This window comes from Poecile atricapillus, chromosome 6, assembly GCF_030490865.1.
Source record: "Poecile atricapillus isolate bPoeAtr1 chromosome 6, bPoeAtr1.hap1, whole genome shotgun sequence".
Taxonomy (NCBI): Eukaryota; Metazoa; Chordata; class Aves; order Passeriformes; family Paridae; genus Poecile; species Poecile atricapillus.
Window position 1 is genome coordinate 36,367,274 of NC_081254.1, and position 20,074 is coordinate 36,387,347.

Genomic DNA, 20,074 nt, shown 5'->3' on the forward strand with positions numbered 1-20,074 from the left:
CATTGTCCTGTATCCCTTTCCCAAGCATCAAGCTTGCAATGAAGGTCACATTTCTTATCTCAATAATAGATTGTTATTATTATTAATATATTTTTTTCTCTTCTGTCTTCAAATACAGAACAACACAGTGTTCATGTTGATTTTTGGCCTCACAGACCCTCACATTCAAGTCTTAGTAATGAATTCCTGCTTGGGAGGAGAGTTTTATATCTAAATGAAGGTAACCAATTTGCTGATTAAAATGGATTTAAAATATTAATTTAACTTTTACTGCTGCTCCACCCCTCCCATCCTTGCTCCCTTTAGTTTTCTCCCCCTTACTGCTGTGGTTAATAGCATTTTTGTGGCTAGTAGTATTTTAATCTGATTAAACACAGATGCTTAAACTGGGGCCAAAACCAATACAATCAATAGGGAGAAACAAGAACATACCAACAAGCTCAACGATCATTCAAACCCTGGTTTAACACTATATAAAAGAACTCATTTAAAACACTTATAACAACTTTATAAAGCCTAAGGGAGGTTGAATTGATATAAAATGAATCTGGGTGATCTGAGGAGGTGCAAATTTGGGATCACTGAGCCCCCACAAGTCCCCCTCCCTCAGAGGGGCTCGATAAACCTGGGCAGGCTCAGGTTCAGATATAGGTTCAGATACAGATCTAGATAAAGGTTCAGGTACAGATATGGGTACAGGTACAGATATAGGTACAGATATAGGTACAGGTTCATGTACAGGCATGGACAAAGGTTCAGGTACAAGTTCAGGTACAGGTATGAACACAGGCACTGCTGTGGGTACAGATCAGAGGTGTAGCTAAGCGGGTTTCATGTACAAATTCAGGCACAGGTGCAGGTATAGACACAGGTACAGGCACAGGTTCGTGTACAGGTTCAAATTCAGGTACAGACTGGGGCACAGGTACAGATACAGGTACAGGGTCAGGACAGGCACAGCTACAGATGCAGGTACAGGGTCAGGACGGGCACAGCTACAGAAGCAGGTACAGGGTCAGGACGGGCACAGCTACAGAAGCAGGTACAGATGCAGGTACAGATTCAGGACGGGCACAGCTACAAGCGCAGGTTCGGTTCCAGGTCGGTGCCCGTGCCCGTTCCCGTTCCCGTTCCCGTTCGGGACCCACCGTGGCCCCGCTGTGACTCCCGGGCAGCGCCTGAGGCGCGAGCGGCTCCGCGGGGCGGTGCCTCCGTTTGAACTCAAACCGCCCTCGCCGCTTCCCATTGGCTCCGCTGCGCGTCGCGCGCCGCCCCCTCCGCCAATCAGAGCCCGCCGCGCTCCTTTTCGAATTCTCAACGGTCAGCTTGGTGAGTTCGTTTCTCCTTCCGCCGATCCGGGACGAGTCAAAGGTAAAAGAGTTCCTCTGCCCGGTGGCGCTTGTCGCGGCCGGGCGGGCTCGGTGCTGTTCCGCAGCCATGGCCGCTGCCGGCAGACGCGGGCGGTGGCGGCTGCTCTCGGTCCGTCCGTCTGCGCGGGTCCCGGGGGATTCGTTTTGATGCCCGGCGGAGGGATACACGAGGGCGGAAGTGGGTGCACAGCGCGAGGGCTCAGGGGCCGGCGCGCGCGCGCGGGAAGCGCTGAGTCGGCGTCCGCCGTGCTGGGAGCGCGGGGGGGGCGCGTCGGACGCCGCCACACGGGGCCAGGTGCGGGCCCGGCAGAGCCAGGTGAGGGCCCGGCAGAGCCAGGTACGGGCCCGGCAGAGCCAGGTGCGGGCCCGGCAGAGCCAGGTACGGCTGGGCGAGCGGGGACGGGAGCGGGGCCGGAGGGACGCGGCTTTGGCGTGACGGGTGCCTGAGGAGGAGTCGGGCCGCTTGACAGCCCGCTTCGGTGGCCACCGGCGTTGTGGCTCTAGCCCCCTCCATGGTGGCTGTTGCCGCCGTCTCCCCCGGTGTTTACCTGTTCTGTCCCCGCCGGTGGCTGTGAGCGCCAGAAGCCCGGGCTTATAAATTCCGATTTTTGCATCTCCTGTGGCTTTTTTGGCTCGTAGGAGCTGGTGGCTCGGTGCAGGACACCGAGTGTTTGCGTTCCCTGAAAGCCGAAGGGACTCCCGGGTTCCCCTCCCAGTTGTGTCTTGTTGTCAACAAGTGTTTTATCGCATAAAACCCACCAAAAATATCCATAAGAGGCTCTCTTAACTGCATTTAATTCCCTCTGTTTACCTTGCTACTTTCAAATAGAGTGTTGCTAAAGATGCTTCTTTGAGGATCGCTTGTGGTAGTCATATGCTAAATAATCCGTTATGCGAAAATACATAAAAATGTATCTGTTTGCGCTGTGGGTTTGGGGTTTTTATGCCAGTTCAGGAGCTGCCCAATTTCCAGCCCCTTCCCAGCTGTTCCTGCCTCTATCCCCTCTTTCCAGGAGGAAATAACTACAATCAGTTGGTCTTTATTTTAAATTCAAATCTCAGAATTTCCATCTGGGTAAGAGATTGAAATGTTTAGGTTTAGGTGAAGAGGAGTGAATTTTTAAGTTGTTTATGGGACAAAATCTGTGTTGCTCCTGAACCTTTTCAAGATGGGTAACAAAAACCTCCCAAATACCAAAATTAGTCCAACAATTTATATAAACACATTCACATTTTTTTTACATGGGGAAACACATATAACTGTGTTATATAACAGTGAGATTCATCTGCTGTCCAGTGGAAAATTTCTTATCCCTGGAACAAAATAAAGCATAAAAATTTACATTGATTTATTCTCATAAACATGTAAATCATAATTAGGATGAGTAATCTGGGCGTTTCCTTTATAGGTAAGGTTCCTTACACTCGAAGATGCCACGCTACGGGAAAATTGTTGTCATTAAAAGGAACGGGACTGATGGAATTGTTTTTCCACTCACCTCAACTTCTTGTTTATTTGGAAGGTGAGAATTTGCTTGCATACATTGAAATGATGAGTGTTTTCCTGCAGATCATGTCTTTTAATGCTTATTTACAAAAATAAATGCTCATTTAGGAATGGTGTGCAGAGGAGGGAAGGTTAACGTAAGAGTAGAAAGTTGAACTTTGTTTTAGTACTGCTATTTGTCTTTTCCTTGCCAGAACTACATTGATTGATTGATTTTAAGTTTCTAGCCATAGGAAATCAGAGGAAGAGATTAAAAGTGATAAGTGTTAAAACCAACAGCAAATCAAAAGCATTAGAGATTATCTTCAGAAGAGGACAGAAAGGAAAAGTCTATACATTTATAAACATATTTTAACTCACTAAGAACTCTTAAGAAGGTAGAAGTGGTTCTGCAGGTGAGACCAAGGGTCCAGTTACCAGTTGGCAGTCTCAGATCAGAAATGTAACTCTGGGAATGACTTTAACAGCTGATTTTGTCTAAAAATATTCCACAAGTCTCAGGAAACTCTGGAAGCAAGTAATCCCATAGCACCAGCTGTGCTGTAGCCATGTCTCAACTTGTTGTGTTCTGCTTTTTTCTGATCTCAGCTCCTGCGCTGGAGGAGTGCAAGCTGCTGTTTTTTGCCAGTTTAAAAATATTTAGGTAGTTAATTGTCTTCAAATTAGAGACATCAATGCTGCTGTACCATGACAAGTTTTGGGCAATGCCCTAATTGTCCAGCAGATTTCCCTGTGTTTTGTGTGAAACTGAACCTGTGTTTTCCCCCCAGGAAAACAGAATGTGACATCCGCATGCGGCTGCCCTGGGTGTCCAACGAGCACTGCAAAATCGAGATCAATGAGAACAAGGAGGTGAGATGCTGATGTTTTAGTGAATTTTGCATTGCCTTGTTGCATCTCAGCAGGTCACTCACATTTTTGCTTGATTTTCAGGCAGTCCTGACTAATTTAAGTGAAGTGAACCCCACGCAGCTGAACGGGTCTTGCTTTGAGCAGCCCATTCCCCTGAAGCACGGAGATGTGTTAACCATTATTGATCGCTCTTTCAGGTGGGTGCCACGGCCACAATCTTGATTTTTTTTGATTCTAGAGTGGAAATTAACTAAGTTTAGTTCATATTTCTCTTCCAGGACTTCATCAGAAGGCAGGATTGCTCAAAGTTATCTTTTTAGCACTTTTATTACATTAAGTTAAATCAATATAGGTAGAATTGTTTAGAGATATCATTCTGATTTTGTTTCAAGAGTTGTCAGTTTTAGGGGGAAATTTAAAGTGGTTCTAAGTTACTGAAGCCTTTCAAATGGAGATGTGTGCATTGTTGGGAGGGGACAGCTATTCCTAGGTCATTCCTCTTAATAATAGGAATTTAGTTATCAATTATTTGACAAAAAATGGTGTTATAAAATATTTCTTTCAGGTTTGAATATCCTCTGCAATCAACTCCGAAGAAGAGGCATTCCAGGTCTCCAAAAGATGAAACTCTGCAGGTAGTTTTGTGGCTGTGGGCTTTTTCTTTACAAATGTATTGGTAGTAGTTGACATGAGTTTCTATTTCCTTGTTCTGTTTTCTTATTAGAAGTAACTTTTCAGCCCTAAATTGCCTTTCTGTCTCAAAATACAAATAAACTCTGTCAGAGAAATAATTTTGTAAGTTTGGTAATTTTAGTCTAAACTTTAGTCAAAAATTTGTCACTTTTTGGTAATAGATAATTAATAATTCATGATGTTACTAAAACAGACCTAAAAATCTTCCACTGGTTTTGGTAAGAAGGGGAGGTTCAAGTATTTTTATTCTTATTTTACAGCTGCTTTGACAGCTCAGAATTTAAATGATAAAACAAGATAAACTTCTCCTCTCTAGAGCCTCAAATGTATTGGCCAATGGTAAATATTGAAAAGTTCAAGGATTTAATTTGAGCACTTTAAAGCTTGTTTAGGGATAATGCAAATTCTCTTATAAATAGGTTTTTCTTTGATGTAGAATTGAGAGCTGAAGTATAAAATACTCGTTGCTCTGCTGTAATGTTGTACAAATTTACAGGTTCTTCATGTTCAGCAGGTGGCAGAAGTGGAATTATTACACAAACAAACTTCAGGAGCTAAAAGTCTTGGTGCTTCAGGTTGGTACTTGTTTTATGAATTTTGCTTTTGTCCCCTTCAGTGCATTTATGATTAGCATTTGAATTAAATTCAATTTAAAAGAGGAGGAAAAAGGCATTTTAAGACTTTCCAATCTGTGTAGACCTTGCTATGGCAGTGATTATCTCATCATGTTTAAATGCTGTGAATTCACCTTTGACATTAAATTTTAAACTTGAACTTCTCTGCTGACCTACAGCTACACCTTTTTAAGCAAATTTTGCATTATCTCATGCCTTCTTTCCTAATAAAAATCAAAACAAGTATGATTTTGGAGATACATGGTATATATTGAAATGATTATTTACAGGAACTGTTTCCTGTAGAATCAGAAAAATCCAGAGCTGCTAATTCTGGGTAATTATAAATTATTGTAAATTATTATAAATTATAATAAATTAAATGCCAGGACTTCACCTTCCCATCTTTCTTGTCTTAAATAATCCTGATTTTCAGAGAAGGCTCTTTATTTTATCATTTCTGACATTTTTTGTTCCAGTGCAAAAGACCCCAGCTGCTTCCAGGTGTTCCATTTCAGTAGATCCTGGTTGACCAGGATCTTCTCTCTTGGGAGGGAAAATAAGGAATTTTTAATCTGTATTTATGGAACTTGTATTTGTAGTTCTGCAATTTTGAAGTAACTCTGTGTCTGTGTTTTTGCTTTGCTTTGCTTTCTTTGTAGATAATGCTGAGTGTGAAGAAAAAAATGCCAGTGAAAATAAACAAACTCCAGAGGAAAATCTTCCTGAAGCTTTTGCTGTCAAACTCCAACCACCCAAATCTTCCCAGAGAATACATTGTGTTTTTAAAAAGCAAAATGAAAAGTCTCCCTTTAGTAAACTGTATGAAAATCTGAAAAATGAGCTGCAAATGGAAAAACCTCTGCACAAGGGAACTGCTTCTCAGCAAGCTGCAAAAGGAGACCCTGGGAGTGTTCTGCCAGAACCAAGTGCTCCCATTCCATCCCTGAGCTGTCTTTTTGATCTGGGCAACCTGGCTAAAGGAAAGGAAACGGGCAGGATGGAAAATATGGAAGAATGTATAATTGTGAGATGTGAAGAGAGAAACAGCCCAGGGTTTAACCAGCTGTCAGCTGGAGGAAGAACTCCCAGGAAAAGTTTTACCAGGAGTCCTCGAACTCCCATTTCAAAGGAGGTGTCAGAAGACACCAGTCAGAATCCACTGCAGGATCCTAAGAAGTTAAGGACACCAGGCAGATCCAAAGGTACTGCAGTTACACCCAAACCCAGCAAGGAGAACCACAGGAATTCCCAGGTTTTGCTGGAGCAGTGCTCCATAGAAAGGATGGATTGTCCAGCTAAAGCAATGATGTGCAGCCCCACAACCCCCACCTCCCGTGTTGCTGAGGGAGGTAAATGTGCACTGAACACACCAAGGCCCAGGAGGAAGAGTCCTCGGTCTCTTTTCGTGTCACCTCCCAGAGAAACCACTGGAATGAATTCTGGAAATCCTGATGCCCCAAAGACCCCACGGTGTGCGTCACTGAAACGGAAATCACTTCCAGAAATCCCAGCTGGAGCTCCAAGGGAAGATTCAGTGTGCACAATTGATAACACACAAACACCTTTGCCAGAAGACAATTGCTTAAAGCAAAGACGGAACAGCAAACAGCAAACACCACGAAAAACTGCCCAGGAAGTGCTGAAAGAGGTCTGGAATCAGGCAAACCTGGATAACTCGAAGGTGGGACATTGTGAAACCCCTGCCTCTCTCTCTAATTCCAAGAGTCCCAGAAGAAACAGCAGGGAAAGTAAAGAATTCTTGGACAAAAGTGCCCATTCAGAGGCACTGGCTTCAGAAGGGATGTTGGCATCTCCTGCTGATCAGACACCTGGAAGGAAAAGGGGAAGGCCGAGGAGCTCTGGAGTTGTGACTGGAGCAGCACTGGAGACAAACACCGCTCAGGAACAGCACAGTTCAGAAACTCCAGCAGAGCTGGCTGTGGACAGGTGTCACCAAAACCAGGATTTGGAAGATGTCAGTGCTGCAGGACCTCGGAGACAATCAGCCAAGAGAAGATCTGGAGGTACTGCTGAGCTGAGAGACACTGAGCCTGGCTCAGAAACAGAAACTTTTGGCCTCTTGCATGGAGAAGACTCAGGTAAATCCATTGGATCCCCTGCCTTGTTTTCTGTATTGAAGAAATTCTGTAGCATTTTACTAAGAATTCTCTTACTTGGACAAAATGTGGAACCAATTACTGGCATTAATCATAAAATATTTATCATGGAGTTACATTTAACCTTAACAATACACAGTATGTATAAAATATCTTGGATTTAATGTATTTCCCTTTAAGGTAGGTTTCTTTGGGTTTGTTTCCAACTTGGAAATGCACAAGGAAAGGTTAAAATGTTGCCTTGGATTCTTGGCTATCTAAAAATAGTTTCAATTGTTCTTTTCAGGCAAGACAAAAAGAAGCTCTCAGAAGAGGAAAAGTGGTGAAACTGTCCCTCAGACTTTGGGTAAAAGAAAGAGAGTGTCTTTTGGTGGTCATCTGAGTCCAGAACTCTTTGATCAAAGTTTGCCTCCCAACTCTCCCCTGAAAAGAGGAGCTCTCCCTGCCAGGCGGAGTTTACCCTACGGAAACTCTCTGCGGGCTGCGCTCAAGAAGGCTCAGGGTTTGAAGCACTTGATGGATCAGGTAAATGTGAAGACTAATCAAGTTGTTGTGTCCATTACTGTGATCAGAATTTATAAATTCTGTTATATATGGATTTATTCTATTATTTATCAATTCAAAATTAGTAGTGAACCTTGTGTGATGCATGCTGGTGTCACTCATGAGTGCTCAAAGAATCATCAGCAAAAGCAGGTTAATTATAAAGTGAAAGTACAACCAAGTTCATTAGCAAGGTCACTGCTGCTTACTGGATGGGTAAAACACACAAGGAAAAACCAGGCTAAAAATTGAAAATCAATATGAAACTAAAATTGACATTAAATTATTAACTGGGGGCTGGGGATGGATGAAGGGTAGGAACGTGTGAGGATCAAAAGAAAGAGAAACCTTCCTGCCTAACTTAGCCCAGACTTGATCAACAGTTTAGGAATCATTTTCTGTATCATTCCTGATAAAGGAAAATCCAAGTCTCAGGCAGGGTTTGCCTGGACAGATCACTTCATTAAGAAGGAAATAACTTCCATTCATTAATGTTTTTGTTTTTTTTTACCAGGAATCAGAAAAATCACCCAAAAATTCCCCAGCCCAGCAGTCCCCAGGTGCCTCATCCCCTGCCTCAGGGAAGGCAACACCCAAAATCCCTTCAGGCTCTCCAGCCCCTTTCAGGAAAGGGCGATTCTCCATCTCCCAGCCCCCCACACCATTCCCAATTGCAGAGGAAATGGATGCTGGCACAGAAGACATGGATCCAGAGGGGAAAAATATCCAAGGGAAAACACCAAAATCTTCTCCTGCTCCCCAAGATGCCAAAGCCGTGGTGACAGTGGCACCTGCCAGGTCAGCCAGAAGTGTCCAGCTGGGTTTGAAGGGCACTGCCATCAAGAGCAGAGGTGGGGCTGTGGCTGTCATCAGTGCCAAGAGGAGAAGTGGTGCCTCCAATGCCAATTTATTAGGTTGGTTTCAACAGTTAATTTTTAGTATTTACTTTCTTGCTTTAAAATACAGGAGCCAAACTGGAAAAGGCCTGTTTAGTTATGCAGAGGCCACCAAATAATTGGTGAATCTTCTGAAAATTGCTGGGCTTCTTGGAAGTGCAAAGTGTTGCATTTTCTCATTCATAAACTAAATTTATTAAAGCATCTACAAACTCATTTAAAGACAAATATTAAAATGATAAAATTAACATTCTCTTTGCAAGGTTAGGGTCGTGATCTTTAAAATCTGTCAAGTTCAAGTAGTGTTAAACTAAACCATGTTTATTGCATCAGTTTTGTTTTGAAAAACTTACTTAAAGCAGTGCAGCTTCACTTTGGTTATTTTGTGCCTTATTTTTATACAAGGCTCACAAACTTTGTCCAGGAATTGGGCTGTATTTAACCACTCAAAGTGTTACATAACTGGTAGAAATAAAAAATAGGATTGTAACTGGATGCTACTTTCAAATCTTCAGAATTCCCAGTGTTGAGCACCGATTTGAAATAGTTTTGACAGCATTGGAAACTCTGATAAGGAAGTTCTGGTTCTTCAGGTTTTGACTTTTGAATAAACTTTGAAGTAGGGTGTATTTGTCACCTGTTTTCATCAGTTAAATCAGTTTGACAAAGTCAAATTCCCCATTCACCCAGGAATTTTTATTACTTTATTATTCTGTCCATTTTAATGGCAGCAGAGTTCTTGACAAATATCAGTGGCATTCCATTTCTCACCAGCTCTTTGTAATGTGCTTTTTAATATCACTGCATCAATTCCTTCTGTAATATGAAAAGAACATCACAACTTTTAAAAATTTCAGATCCAAAACAAAACTGCAGTGCTTTTTCAGATCATTTCCTGGATGCTTGGAATTTTTCTCTGCATCCTGCACAGCCTGGCAGTGTCAGCTTTTCAAAGTTTTTTTTATTTACAGACTGAGATAGCAATTCTGACAAGAGAATAACAACATCCTTTCCTTTAGGAACAGCATTCCCCTTTTTAGCTCTGTTTTTAAAAATCATTTTTTTTATATGATCCCTGTGTTCTGATAGATTTATTTTTTTTTCCTGAAGTAAACAAGGCAGGTGTCCTACATCTTCTAGCTTCAGTTATTCCACAGCTGTAATTCCCTGCTCCCACTGCTGTGGGATGATGCTGTGATGAAGGTAACCTTGCTTTGGGAATTTTGGGAGTGTGTCACAAGGAGAAGGTGATCCAAGAAAAATTACAGCAAGTCTTTGTAGATCTAAATGCAGAATAAATAACTGAAATTCCTCAGGAAGGTGGTGAGAGAAACTTCACTTAGAGACAATTTCTCTTCTGTTAAATCTCACCAGAGTAAAGCTCATCTATAATGAACGAGGCTGAAAGGCTCATGGTGAGTTTCTGTTGGGAAAACTGAGTTACTTCCAGAAGAGAGAGGAAGGAATTGGGTCAGTGTTCAGCTGTAGGATCTGAGTTGTGTTTGATGCTGTGTGGAGCTCGTTGTTTTGGTTTGGAAAGCCACAGTGGGTACTTGGACTCTTCTTAAACTACAGCTGGAACTGGGTTTTCAAATTGAGAATATTTCAGAGAAGATTTCAGATGTTATTAGATAATAACAACCACATTCCTCTGCCAGACTGCAGAAAATGTATTGGAATTACAAAGAAATAATTGTGAACTTCCATTTACACAGCTGAGAGTTAAACTGCTTCTTTCTCATTTTCTTCTAGTTGCAAAATCTTGGGCAGAAGTGGTAAAATTGGGAGTTGCAAGACCACAGTCAAAGACTGCTAAAAAAAGTGTCCGTAAAGGAAGAGTCCTGAAGAGGAGGAACCCCCCAGAAAAGGTGTCCTTTACTTTTTTTGTGCTTCTTTGTTTTATTTTCTTGCATAGCCACCAAACAGCTTGGATGGATTTTGATCGAGAAGCTGAGCTCTTGGTGTGATGTAAAATGGGAATTGATGTCTCTCACAGCATGTGGGAAACGGAGGTTGGTACAAAAGGATTCACAGGATTATTAATATTAAGGTTGGAAAAGACCCCCAAGATCTTGGGAGTCCAATCTTGCATCATAAAAATTAGGAATTTGGCAGAATCTACCTTTCCTAAACTCAGGCTGGCTGGGCCTTCCAGCCCTCGTTGGCTTTGGACATCCTCCAGTCTCCTGGAACCTCCCAGTTAACCATGATTGATGATAAATTATGGAAGGAGCTTGGCCACCTCTACCACCATGAATCTTTGTTTAATAACTTTTTTTTTTTCTTTCTGCAGACTTCAGAGAAGAAAATAAAAGATCACTTTAGCACAGGTCATGCAGAGTCACCTGCTACCATAGTTGTAGGTAGAGCTTATTCCACCAAAGTCAGGTCAGCTGGACATGTCCCTAAAGTGGTAAAAAATCCCAGGATGAAGCTTAACATGGATATGGATGAAAGCTTCACAGGTGAGATTTTAAAGTCTGTTGCTTCATCTGCCCACTGTGAAGTTCTTTTGTCAAAGCATCTGCTAATTTCTCCCAATATAATTTCTAGGAGTGCCTGAAATGTTCCAAACTCCAGAAAATCAGGGAGAAAGAACATTTCCTTTGGCTGATGCTCAGAATGCTGATTTTACACCACCATGGGCTGCAGGGGACATTTCTGACTTGCACACTCCTGAGGGTTCTGGTAGGTTTGGTATTTTAAAAAATAAATACTGACTTATATTATGAATTAGCAGCAGTTTCAGCCTAGGCAGACTTAACTGAGGTGAAGCATCCAGCAACCTATGAAAGGAACCACTGAGATTTATCAGGTATTAAAAGAAGATGTAATTCCTGTTAATTTCTGAGTAGGACATTTTATCATTCATTCTATTTGGTATGAAACTGCAAGGTTCTGATGAGTTGTTTCAGACACTGAATACCCAATGCACAAGTTTGGATTTTTATTTCTAAAAAGATATATCTGAATTTGATTATTTTTTTTATTATACAGCAATTAAAATGCTTGGATTTTCTGCTTTATTTATTTTCCAAATGACGTAAATCTACTGCTTATTTCAGGAGAGATGATGGTGTCACCATTAAATAATTCAGATGGTTCAGAGCAGAAGCAAGAGAGTCCAGGTATACTCTGCTTTCTGAGAGAGGAGTCATCTCCATCTATGTTTGATGAAATAGCCACAAAAACTCCTGAAAAAAGAGAAGCTGTGCACGAAGATAATGTGGATAGTTTGGCAATAATTCCAGAAAAAGCAGCATCTCTGGTGAAATCAGGAAGTAAAAGGAGGACTCCAAAGCAGAAGTTGGAGACAGTTGAAGTCATGTCAAGTAAAAGGAAGATTTTAAGGACCCCTGAGCAAAGGTCAGAACCAGGAGAGGTTTTGTCAGGTATCAAGAGGCTCATGAAGACCCCAAAGCAGAAGCCAGAGCCTGTGGAGGTTTTGTCAGGCATCAAACAGCTCATGAAGACCCCAAAGCAGAAATTGGAGCCTACAGAGGTTTTGTCAGGTATCAAACAGCTCATGAAGACTCCAAATCAAAAATTGGAGCCTGTAGAAGTTTTGTCAGGCATCAAACAGCTCTTGAATACCCCAAAGCAGAAGCTGAAGCCTACAGAGGTTTTGTCAGGCATCCAACAGCTCTTGAAGACCCCAGATCAGAAATTGGAGCCTGTAGAAGTTTTGTCAGGCATCAAACAGCTCATGAAGACCCCAAAGCAGAAATTGGAGCCTACAGAGGTTTTGTCAGGCATTAAGCAGCTCATGAAGACCCCAAAGCAGAAATTGGAGCCTGTAGAAGTTTTGTCAGGTATCAAACAGCTCATGAAGACCCCAAAGCAGAAATTGGAGCCTACAGAGGTTTTGTCAGGTATCAAACAGCTCATGAAGACCCCAAAGCAGAAATTGGAGCCTACAGAGGTTTTGTCAGGTATCAAACAGCTCTTGAAGACCCCACGGCGGAAGCCAGAACCAGTGGAGGATCTGTCTGGCATCAAACAGCTCATGAAGACCCCGAAGCAGAAATTGGAGCCTGTGGAGGCTTTGTCAGGCATCAAACAGCTCATGAGGACGCCACGGCGGAAGCCAGAACCAGTGGAGGACCTGTCTGGCATCAAACAGCTCATGAGGACCCCACAGCAAGAGCCAGAACCACTCCTGGATGAAATTGCCTTGAAAAGGTTGCTGGACACTCCAGTAGAGAGCAGGGAAGCAGTAAAAGCTGTGCCAGGTGTGACTTCAGCCAAGAAAACCCCAAAGCTGAAATCCCAACCTGTGGAAGACATGGTCGGGATCAGCCGCATTTTCCAGACGCCAAAGGAAAAGGTTGGGCCCATAGGAGACGTGTTTGGAATCAGCAGATTAATGAAGTCTCCTAAAGAGAAATATCAACCAGTTGAGGATTTTGTGGGACTGCAAAGGCTCATGGCAGAACCCAGGCAGAAACAATCTGATTCTGAAGTGGACTATGCTGGAGTGACTGAAATGTTTGGGACCCCAGAGGAAATGAAGGTAAAATACTTTAACTTTTGGAAGGGATGTTTTTAGACTTTGAAACGTGTGACTGAAATGACTTTAGACTTCTTAGTATGACACCTTGTATCTTACAACATTTTTTAGGGACAGCTGCATCTGTGTGTGTTAAAATGTATTCAAGGGACCTGCCACAAACAAGTGTTTTAAAATTAAGAATCATTTAAACCAGACTTAATATAAAAGTAATAAGCTTAATATAAAAGTGACATTCCCAGCATCTCATTCACCATTCCACAGTGACCATTGCAGGTAGGAAAAGTGAAGTTCTCCTATTGGTGGGTCAGGCTTGGTGATGTCTGGTTAAACCAGCCTGGTTTGTTCTGTTGCTGGTTTTTACAGGGAAAAGAACCTTGATCTTCAGTGGAGATGTGCTGGCATCACTGCCAGATACCATTTTCTGAAAAAAACTATTTTGATTCTCATATTCCATAGGTAAAATGCTGAGTATCTCTGAGCTTAGTGCTTAGAACTAAAATAAAACACTACAGAGCACTCAATTTCTCTTCAATACCCCAGATTCCCTTTGAGCACTAATTATGGCACTTCTCAACCTCTCCACAATATTGTCTTTCACTTTAGATGGCAGGAATTAAATTTGCTGTGTATTGTATCAGCCCACAATACAATGGATATATTTATAAGACTAATTGATTTAATTTGTAAAGAAAAGGATTTGACAAGAATTGTTATAAATCTTGCTGTACATTCATTTGGTATTGGTTGGCTCCATAAGTTCCTGTCCTGTCAGATACCCATTTATTGGTTATTTTTTATTCCCTTAGGTCAGATCAGTAAATGTTATGGATTCTCAGGAAGAAATTGCACCTCCTGGTTCTAATTCCAGTCATAAACATGGTAAGCACAAACATTTTGCTTAGAGGAATAATGAATATAAAAAATAATAAATGTTATCATGAAGTTCAAATCTTGTTTAAACCTCTCTGTGTGCCCAGCTATTTCCTTAGCTAATTTTTTCCCTTTGACCTACCAAATAAATTAAACAACTTCAGTCAGAAGCCTGGCCTTTAATCTAGGAATTGGTTCAGTATTTCTTTTTTTGTTGTATGATTTGCTTGAGCAAGATGCCTCTGTGAGGAAAAAGGAAAATGCACAGATGCTTTGATCAGGCACAGGTATATCTAATTTTTGTTTGTGCTCTTTACCCTGTTGTAGAAAAGGAAGGAGAAGTTTCCCAAGGTGAAGATTCTCAACAGAAGAACTCAGCTGGTGAAGAGCAGCCTACCCAGAGAGCCAGAAGGGGCAGGCCAAGGAAGGCTGTACCTCCTGCTGCAGCAAAGCCAAGTGAAAATGGTGTGAGTTTAAAGGCGTTGGAGAGTCCTGATGCCCAAGAGGAGATGGGAGTGATCACACATGAAAACAAGGGCAGAGGAAGGAGGGCAAAGCGTTGCATACAAGAAGTTGTTCCAAAGTGCCCTGATCAGGAAGGGCTCGACATTGTTTCATCTGTGGAACCACCTGGTGCTGCTCAGAAATCAGGAAGAGGTAAAAGGCAAAAGCTGAAGGAGTTAAAACATCCAAATCAAAGTCTTGAGTCTTGTGTTGAAGATTCTTCACTGCTACAAAAAGCACCTGCAAATAGCAAACAGAGTTTGCAGGACTGTGGCACCAATGAAACTGAAGATGATCCAGGCATAAAGACAGGACCTGGAAACATTCAGAATGAAATCTGTCAGCTGCAAACAGGTTTAAATAATCCTGACAGCAAAGCTAATGACAGTGGGATAGAGGACAGTGAAGAAGAGCTCCTGTCACTGAGGAGGAGGCACAGAGGGGTGGAGAACACAGAACCAGTGATTCCAGCAAAAAGAGGGAGACGAGCAAGGAATGACCAAGGAAAAGCAGCTTCTCCAGGAGACCTTTGTGGAACAACCAGAAATCTTCGTCAAGACCCATCCCCAAAGGTTACACAAAGACAGGAACAGGATTGTGACAAAGCTCCTGAGGCTGTCACAGCACAAGAATCTGAAAATGGCACTGAACTTGAGCTGAAGGCAACAAAGAGAAGAGTTAAGTCTTTTAGAAGTACTAGAAACAGAAAGCAGTCAGCTGAAATAAAAGCAGACAGTCTTGGGGTCGCATTTGAAAATACACAACACGTTCAGAAAACTGAGGAAACATCAACTGAAACTGATGCTGAAACACAATCCCACGCGAGAAATGAGATGAAAGGATCTCAGGGATGTGAAACAGAAAATGCTCAGGAAAATACAACAGAGGCAGCTCAGAGATTACAGGCAGAGTCACCTTCTGCAGAGACAAACAAAATGCCAGTCAGTGCTCAGAACATGGAAACAACCAGGGTTAGAAACAGGAGAGGCAAAAAAGACTCTCTGGAGCAAAAAGCTGATGAGTTTACTGAAAATGTGAACAGCCTAAAACAAACGACTCCCAAATTTAAGTCAGAAACAGAAGTGGATGAATCTTCTCCCCAGGATTCCTGGGGCTCTGTTTGTGCCAGTGCAGCCCAAGGCAAGGAGGAGCAGCCCAGCCCGGGTGCCACATCCATCCCTGCTGCAGACAGTGCCAGTCCTGCTCAGGGCAGTCACAGGAAGACGAGAAATGAGTGGGGAGTACTTAAAGCAGAGCAAACTGAAATCCTGCAGAGGAATCCAGCACAAAGAAATGCAGTCATGTGTAGAAGAGGAAGAGGTAAAAAAGTCAATTTTCAGCTTGAAGAAGGCAGTTCCAAAGCGACTGAAGGAAAAGGTTTACCTGAGGGTGATGAAGGGATGGCTGACAAAGATAATCAACATGAGAATTCCGAAAATCCTCCTTCACGGGGAAGGAGGGGCAGGAGAAAGCAACTTGATTCCATCCCACAAAAAGCTAGTCCTGCCTTTATGGAAAAACAAACATTAAGTGCAGATGACAGGGAAGATGAGGCTGTTGTGCAAGAGCAAGAATCAGCTTTGGAAGCTGCTCCCACTTCAGCAGAGGACAATCCACCGAGACGGGGGAGGAGACGTCAGGTGGCTGCAGCATCACAGACCAGGTCTCCTTCTGTCAGAACGAGACGTGGGGTGCTGGGAGGTGATGCTAAAAAGACAGCAGAGAGAGAGGATGAAAATCCAGCTCTGGGTAATAAAACTTTACAGGCAAAAGTGATTTCATCAGCGAGGGACAGAAGGAAAAAGATGGATCCAGCAGCAGAGGCAAGTTCATCTCCTCTCCAGAGAAAGTGTGGCTTGTCAGAGGCTAAAGATGAGGGTACTCATGAAGAACAAAGTGTGCCTGTGGCAGAGGTGTCCTGTGCAAAGGAGGAGCCACCAGGGAGGGGCAGAAGGAAAGAAACTGCTCTGGCATCACACACAACCAATCCCATCTCTCTCAGAGGGAAACGCGGGCTGCCGGCAGGGGATGGAGAAGAGGCTCCCAAAGAAGAGCAGAATGTTCCCTTAGAAACGTGTGATCCATCCAGGAAGGAAACTCAACTGAGAAGAGGCAGGAGGAAGGAAATTGCCCCCTTGATAGAAGCCCAAAGTTCTCTTCAGGGAAACCAGGTCCTGTCAAAACGAAGTGGTAGAAAAAGTAACGACAAGGAAGCTAAACAGAGCAGGGACAATTCTTCCCAAGAAAATACGGATTTTGTAAAAGGCAGCTCGAGGCAAGCAACCACTTCACTGGCTCTTAGCCCCACCTCACTTCAAGGCTTGCCAGAAGATGGTAAAGATGGAATTCCTGAACAACAAAGTCAACTTTTGGAAGTAGCTCCTCCTGCAAAAGAAAATCCATCAAGAGTGGGCAGGAAGAAAACAACTTCTTCTGCTTCTGAAGAAACGATTTCCACTTCTCTCAGGGGAAAACCCAACCTGCCCAGAGGCAGAGGTCAGAAGAGGATTCTTAAAGGAGGTGAAGATGCATCTCCAGAAAATAATCCATGCCAGGGAAGAACAAGGCAGTTGAGGAATAATAGGAGGAAGGTGGAATTTCTATTAAAGGCAGCTGCTTCTACCTCTCCCCATAAAAGCAGTGACTTGCCAGAAAATGGCAACACTCTGGAAACTCAGGATTTGAGTGGAGCATCCACTGGTTCTGAAGAGAATCAGTCTGGAAAAGGCCAGGAGGGTGACCCTGCTCCACAGGCAGCCCCCATCTCTCGCAGAAGGAAATGCCAGCTGCCAGCAGAGGATGTGGCACCCAAAAAATCAAAATCAGGTGAGGCAAGGAGTGGCTTTCTCTTCTCTAAGCTTGGCTGAGTTATGTGTAGACAACAATTGTGTGCAGAGCTCTGGGGCTGCTGATCTAGATCACAGAATGACAGGATCATTTAAGTTGGAAAAAATCCGAGATCCCAGCTCCCTCAGCTGCTCCTGGGGCTCCAGCCCCAGTTCCCTGGTCACTCTCCAGCCCCTTCCCCAGCTCCATTCCCTTCCCTGGTCACTCTCCAGCCCCTTCCCCAGCTCCATTCCCTTCCCTGGTCGCTCTCCAGCCCCTTCCCCAGCTCCATTCCCTTCCCTGCTCACACTCCATCCCCTTCCCCAGCTCCATTCCCTTCCCTGCTCACACTCCAGCCCCTTCCCCAGCTCCATTCCCTTCCCTGCTCACACTCCATTCCCTTCCCCAGCTCCACTCCCTTCCCTGGTCACTCCAGCCCCTTCCCCAGCTCCATTCCCTTCCCTGGTCATGCTCCATCCCCTTCCCCAGCTCCATTCCCTTCCCTGCTCACACTCCAGCCCCTTCCCCAGCTCCATCCCTTCCCTGCTCACTCCATTCCCTTCCCCAGCTCCATTCCCTTCCCTGCTCACACTCCAGCCCCTTCCCCAGCTCCATTCCCTTCCCTGCTCACATTCCATCCCCTTCCCCAGCTCCATTCCCTTCCCTGCTCACACTCCAGCCCCTTCCCCAGCTCCATTCCCTTCCCTGCTCACACTCCAGCCCCTTCCCCAGCTCCATTCCCTTCCCTGCTCACACTCCAGCCCCTTCCCCAGCTCCATTCCCTTCCCTGCTCACACTCCAGCCCCTTCCCCAGCTCCATTCCCTTCCCTGCTCACACTCCAGCCCCTTCCCCAGCTCCATTCCCTTCCCTGCTCACTCCAGCCCCTTCCCCAGCTCCATTCTCTTCCCTGCTCAGATTCCATCCCCTTCCCCAGCTCTACTCCCTTCCCTGCTCATACTCCATCCCCTTCCCCAGCTCCACTCCCTTCCCTGGTCACTCCATCCCCTTCCCCAGCTCCATTCCCTTCCCTGCTCACATTCCATCCCCTTCCCCAGCTCCATTCCCTTCCCTGGTCACTCCAGCCCCTCCATGTCCCTCCTGAAGTGAGGGACCCAAACTGGACGTGGCACTGGAGGTGCCTCCCCAGTGCCCAGCACAGGGGGACAATCTCTGTCCTGGTCCTGCTGTGCCACATAAAATATTCCTTGGAATTTTCAGTTTGACTTCGAAATTCCCAATTAAAAAATATTATCAAATGAATGTCTTGAAGTAGAAATGACAGTAACTCTTTAGAGCTACACAATGAGCAATTTCTTGCCATAAAACTTCCTCTGTTTTCATTTTTGCAGGACTTTGGTGTTGGTTCTGTTTGAGTTTTACATGTCAGTGGAAGGAATTTTAGCTAAAGTGGCAGCTAATTGGTTTTGGTGCTCTCATTAATGTTAACCTACTTTCAGAAATAGCTGTAAATCTTCAGGGATCCAACTTAAAGGATATTGGATGTGCAGAAGTGTGGGGTTGGTATCTGGTTTGTTGAATTCAGAGATGTAATCTTTGGAATGTTGTCATTGGGGACATTTCCTTTCAAAACAATGTAGGTGAAGATGGAATTTTTTGGGGAAATGTTTGATTGATGATACAAATTGACATTTTTCCATGTGCAAATAGGGAATGATGAAAATGGGTCTCTACAAAGAGGAAGAAGAAACAAAATTAAACTTGGAGAAGAGGATGCAAGGGCAGCTCAGACCACTGGAGGGATGGAGAGGAGGACAAGATCCAGCACAAGAACAAGGAAACAGCCTTAAGAGTCCCAGAACCAGTTCTTAAATCAATTCAGTAATTCCAATTACAGGTCATTTTTAATGTGAATTGATTTGCACTCAGATTTTAAGCTCAGATTTTTGATAATTGTATGGTTGCTTTGCAAAATATATTTCTTAATGTATTTACAGATAGAAGGTAGGTATTTCTTCAGTAGCTTTGCCAACGTGTGGTGGTTCCTAAACCATGGGGTGCTTGTGCAAAGCTGTAAACATAAAATACAATTTGTTATACCAGTGTTCCTCCCCTTTTTCCTGTTGATCAGTAAAACAATCAGGAAGCCATGTTAATTCCAGCTCAAGCTATTTTCTCCTGAAATTTTCCTATGCTGAAGTTTTTATTTTTTAATGGAGTTTTGTAAATATTCTTTTTAAAAAGATGTTAGTTGTATTAGCAGAAGTATTATGATAAACTTGTGATAATTTTTTTTTTTTTTTTAAAAATTAAACTTGTATTAAAAAATGCAGGTTTTGAAGTCATTAAACTTGTAAACAATTTGGGACTCGTGTGGTTTTTTGGTTTTAAGGATGCAGTTGCTCCTGAGTTCATTCCTAAGGTTCATCCTCTGTGGTTGATGTGGTTTGGAGACAGAACTTTTAGGACCTTTTACAGATAATTTGTCTTCAAGGCTGGGGGTTTCTTAAATGCAGGAACAAAAAATTCAGCCTGGGCATCAAACTTGTGTGCAGTTTATAAACCTGAGTTAAAATCCTTTGTTTCTGTGGTGTGTGAGGAGTCAGGGATGTTTCTGCAGCAGAGCACTCGGAACTGGAGCTGTAAAGGTTGGAAAAGACTCCAAACCTCAGATGTGATGTAATATTTTTATTTTTTTTAATTTAAGTTGGATTTTTTGCTTGTTTGTTTTTACAGTGTTTTGTACCCATATCCACAGAGGGTTTTTATTGAATGATAATGCACTTTTTTTAAAAATCTACTTAATT

The 20,074-nt window shown here is 43.3% G+C and overlaps 1 protein-coding gene across 5 annotated transcripts; it reads left to right on the forward strand.

Moving 5' to 3' along the window:
- Positions 1-1,603: 1,603 nt before the first annotated feature.
- MKI67 (marker of proliferation Ki-67) lies at positions 1,604-19,618 on the forward strand. Of its 5 annotated transcripts, XM_058841862.1 has the most exons (17): positions 1,612-1,665; positions 1,708-1,749; positions 2,780-2,893; positions 3,648-3,729; positions 3,811-3,926; positions 4,295-4,364; positions 4,919-4,997; positions 5,699-7,138; positions 7,443-7,681; positions 8,214-8,613; positions 10,348-10,463; positions 10,889-11,060; positions 11,149-11,283; positions 11,661-13,108; positions 13,915-13,987; positions 14,306-17,308; positions 18,978-19,618. In XM_058841862.1, the coding sequence occupies exons 3-17, from the start codon at positions 2,802-2,804 to the stop codon at positions 19,115-19,117; spliced, it is 7,605 nt and encodes a 2,534-aa protein (XP_058697845.1). In that variant the 5' UTR covers positions 1,612-1,665; positions 1,708-1,749; positions 2,780-2,801; the 3' UTR covers positions 19,118-19,618. The 5 variants fall into 5 exon arrangements, with proteins under 5 accessions (XP_058697844.1, XP_058697848.1, XP_058697845.1 ...); XM_058841861.1 differs by having other exon boundaries at positions 1,604-1,728; XM_058841865.1 differs by having other exon boundaries at positions 1,604-1,728; positions 4,937-4,997.
- The last annotated feature ends 456 nt before the right edge of the window (positions 19,619-20,074 follow it).

What these genes read in the sequence shown, in the direction of transcription:
- MKI67 (XM_058841861.1), top strand. Translation starts at nt 2,802, where the DNA reads ATGCCACGCTACGGGAAAATTGTTGTCATTAAAAGGAACGGGACTGAT. An exon ending in CTTGCATGGAGAAGACTCAG is followed by an intron (nt 7,139 to 7,442) that starts GTAAATCCATTG and finishes TGTTCTTTTCAG; the next exon opens with GCAAGACAAAAAGAAGCTCT. An exon ending in GGACCCCAGAGGAAATGAAG is followed by an intron (nt 13,109 to 13,914) that starts GTAAAATACTTT and finishes TTATTCCCTTAG; the next exon opens with GTCAGATCAGTAAATGTTAT.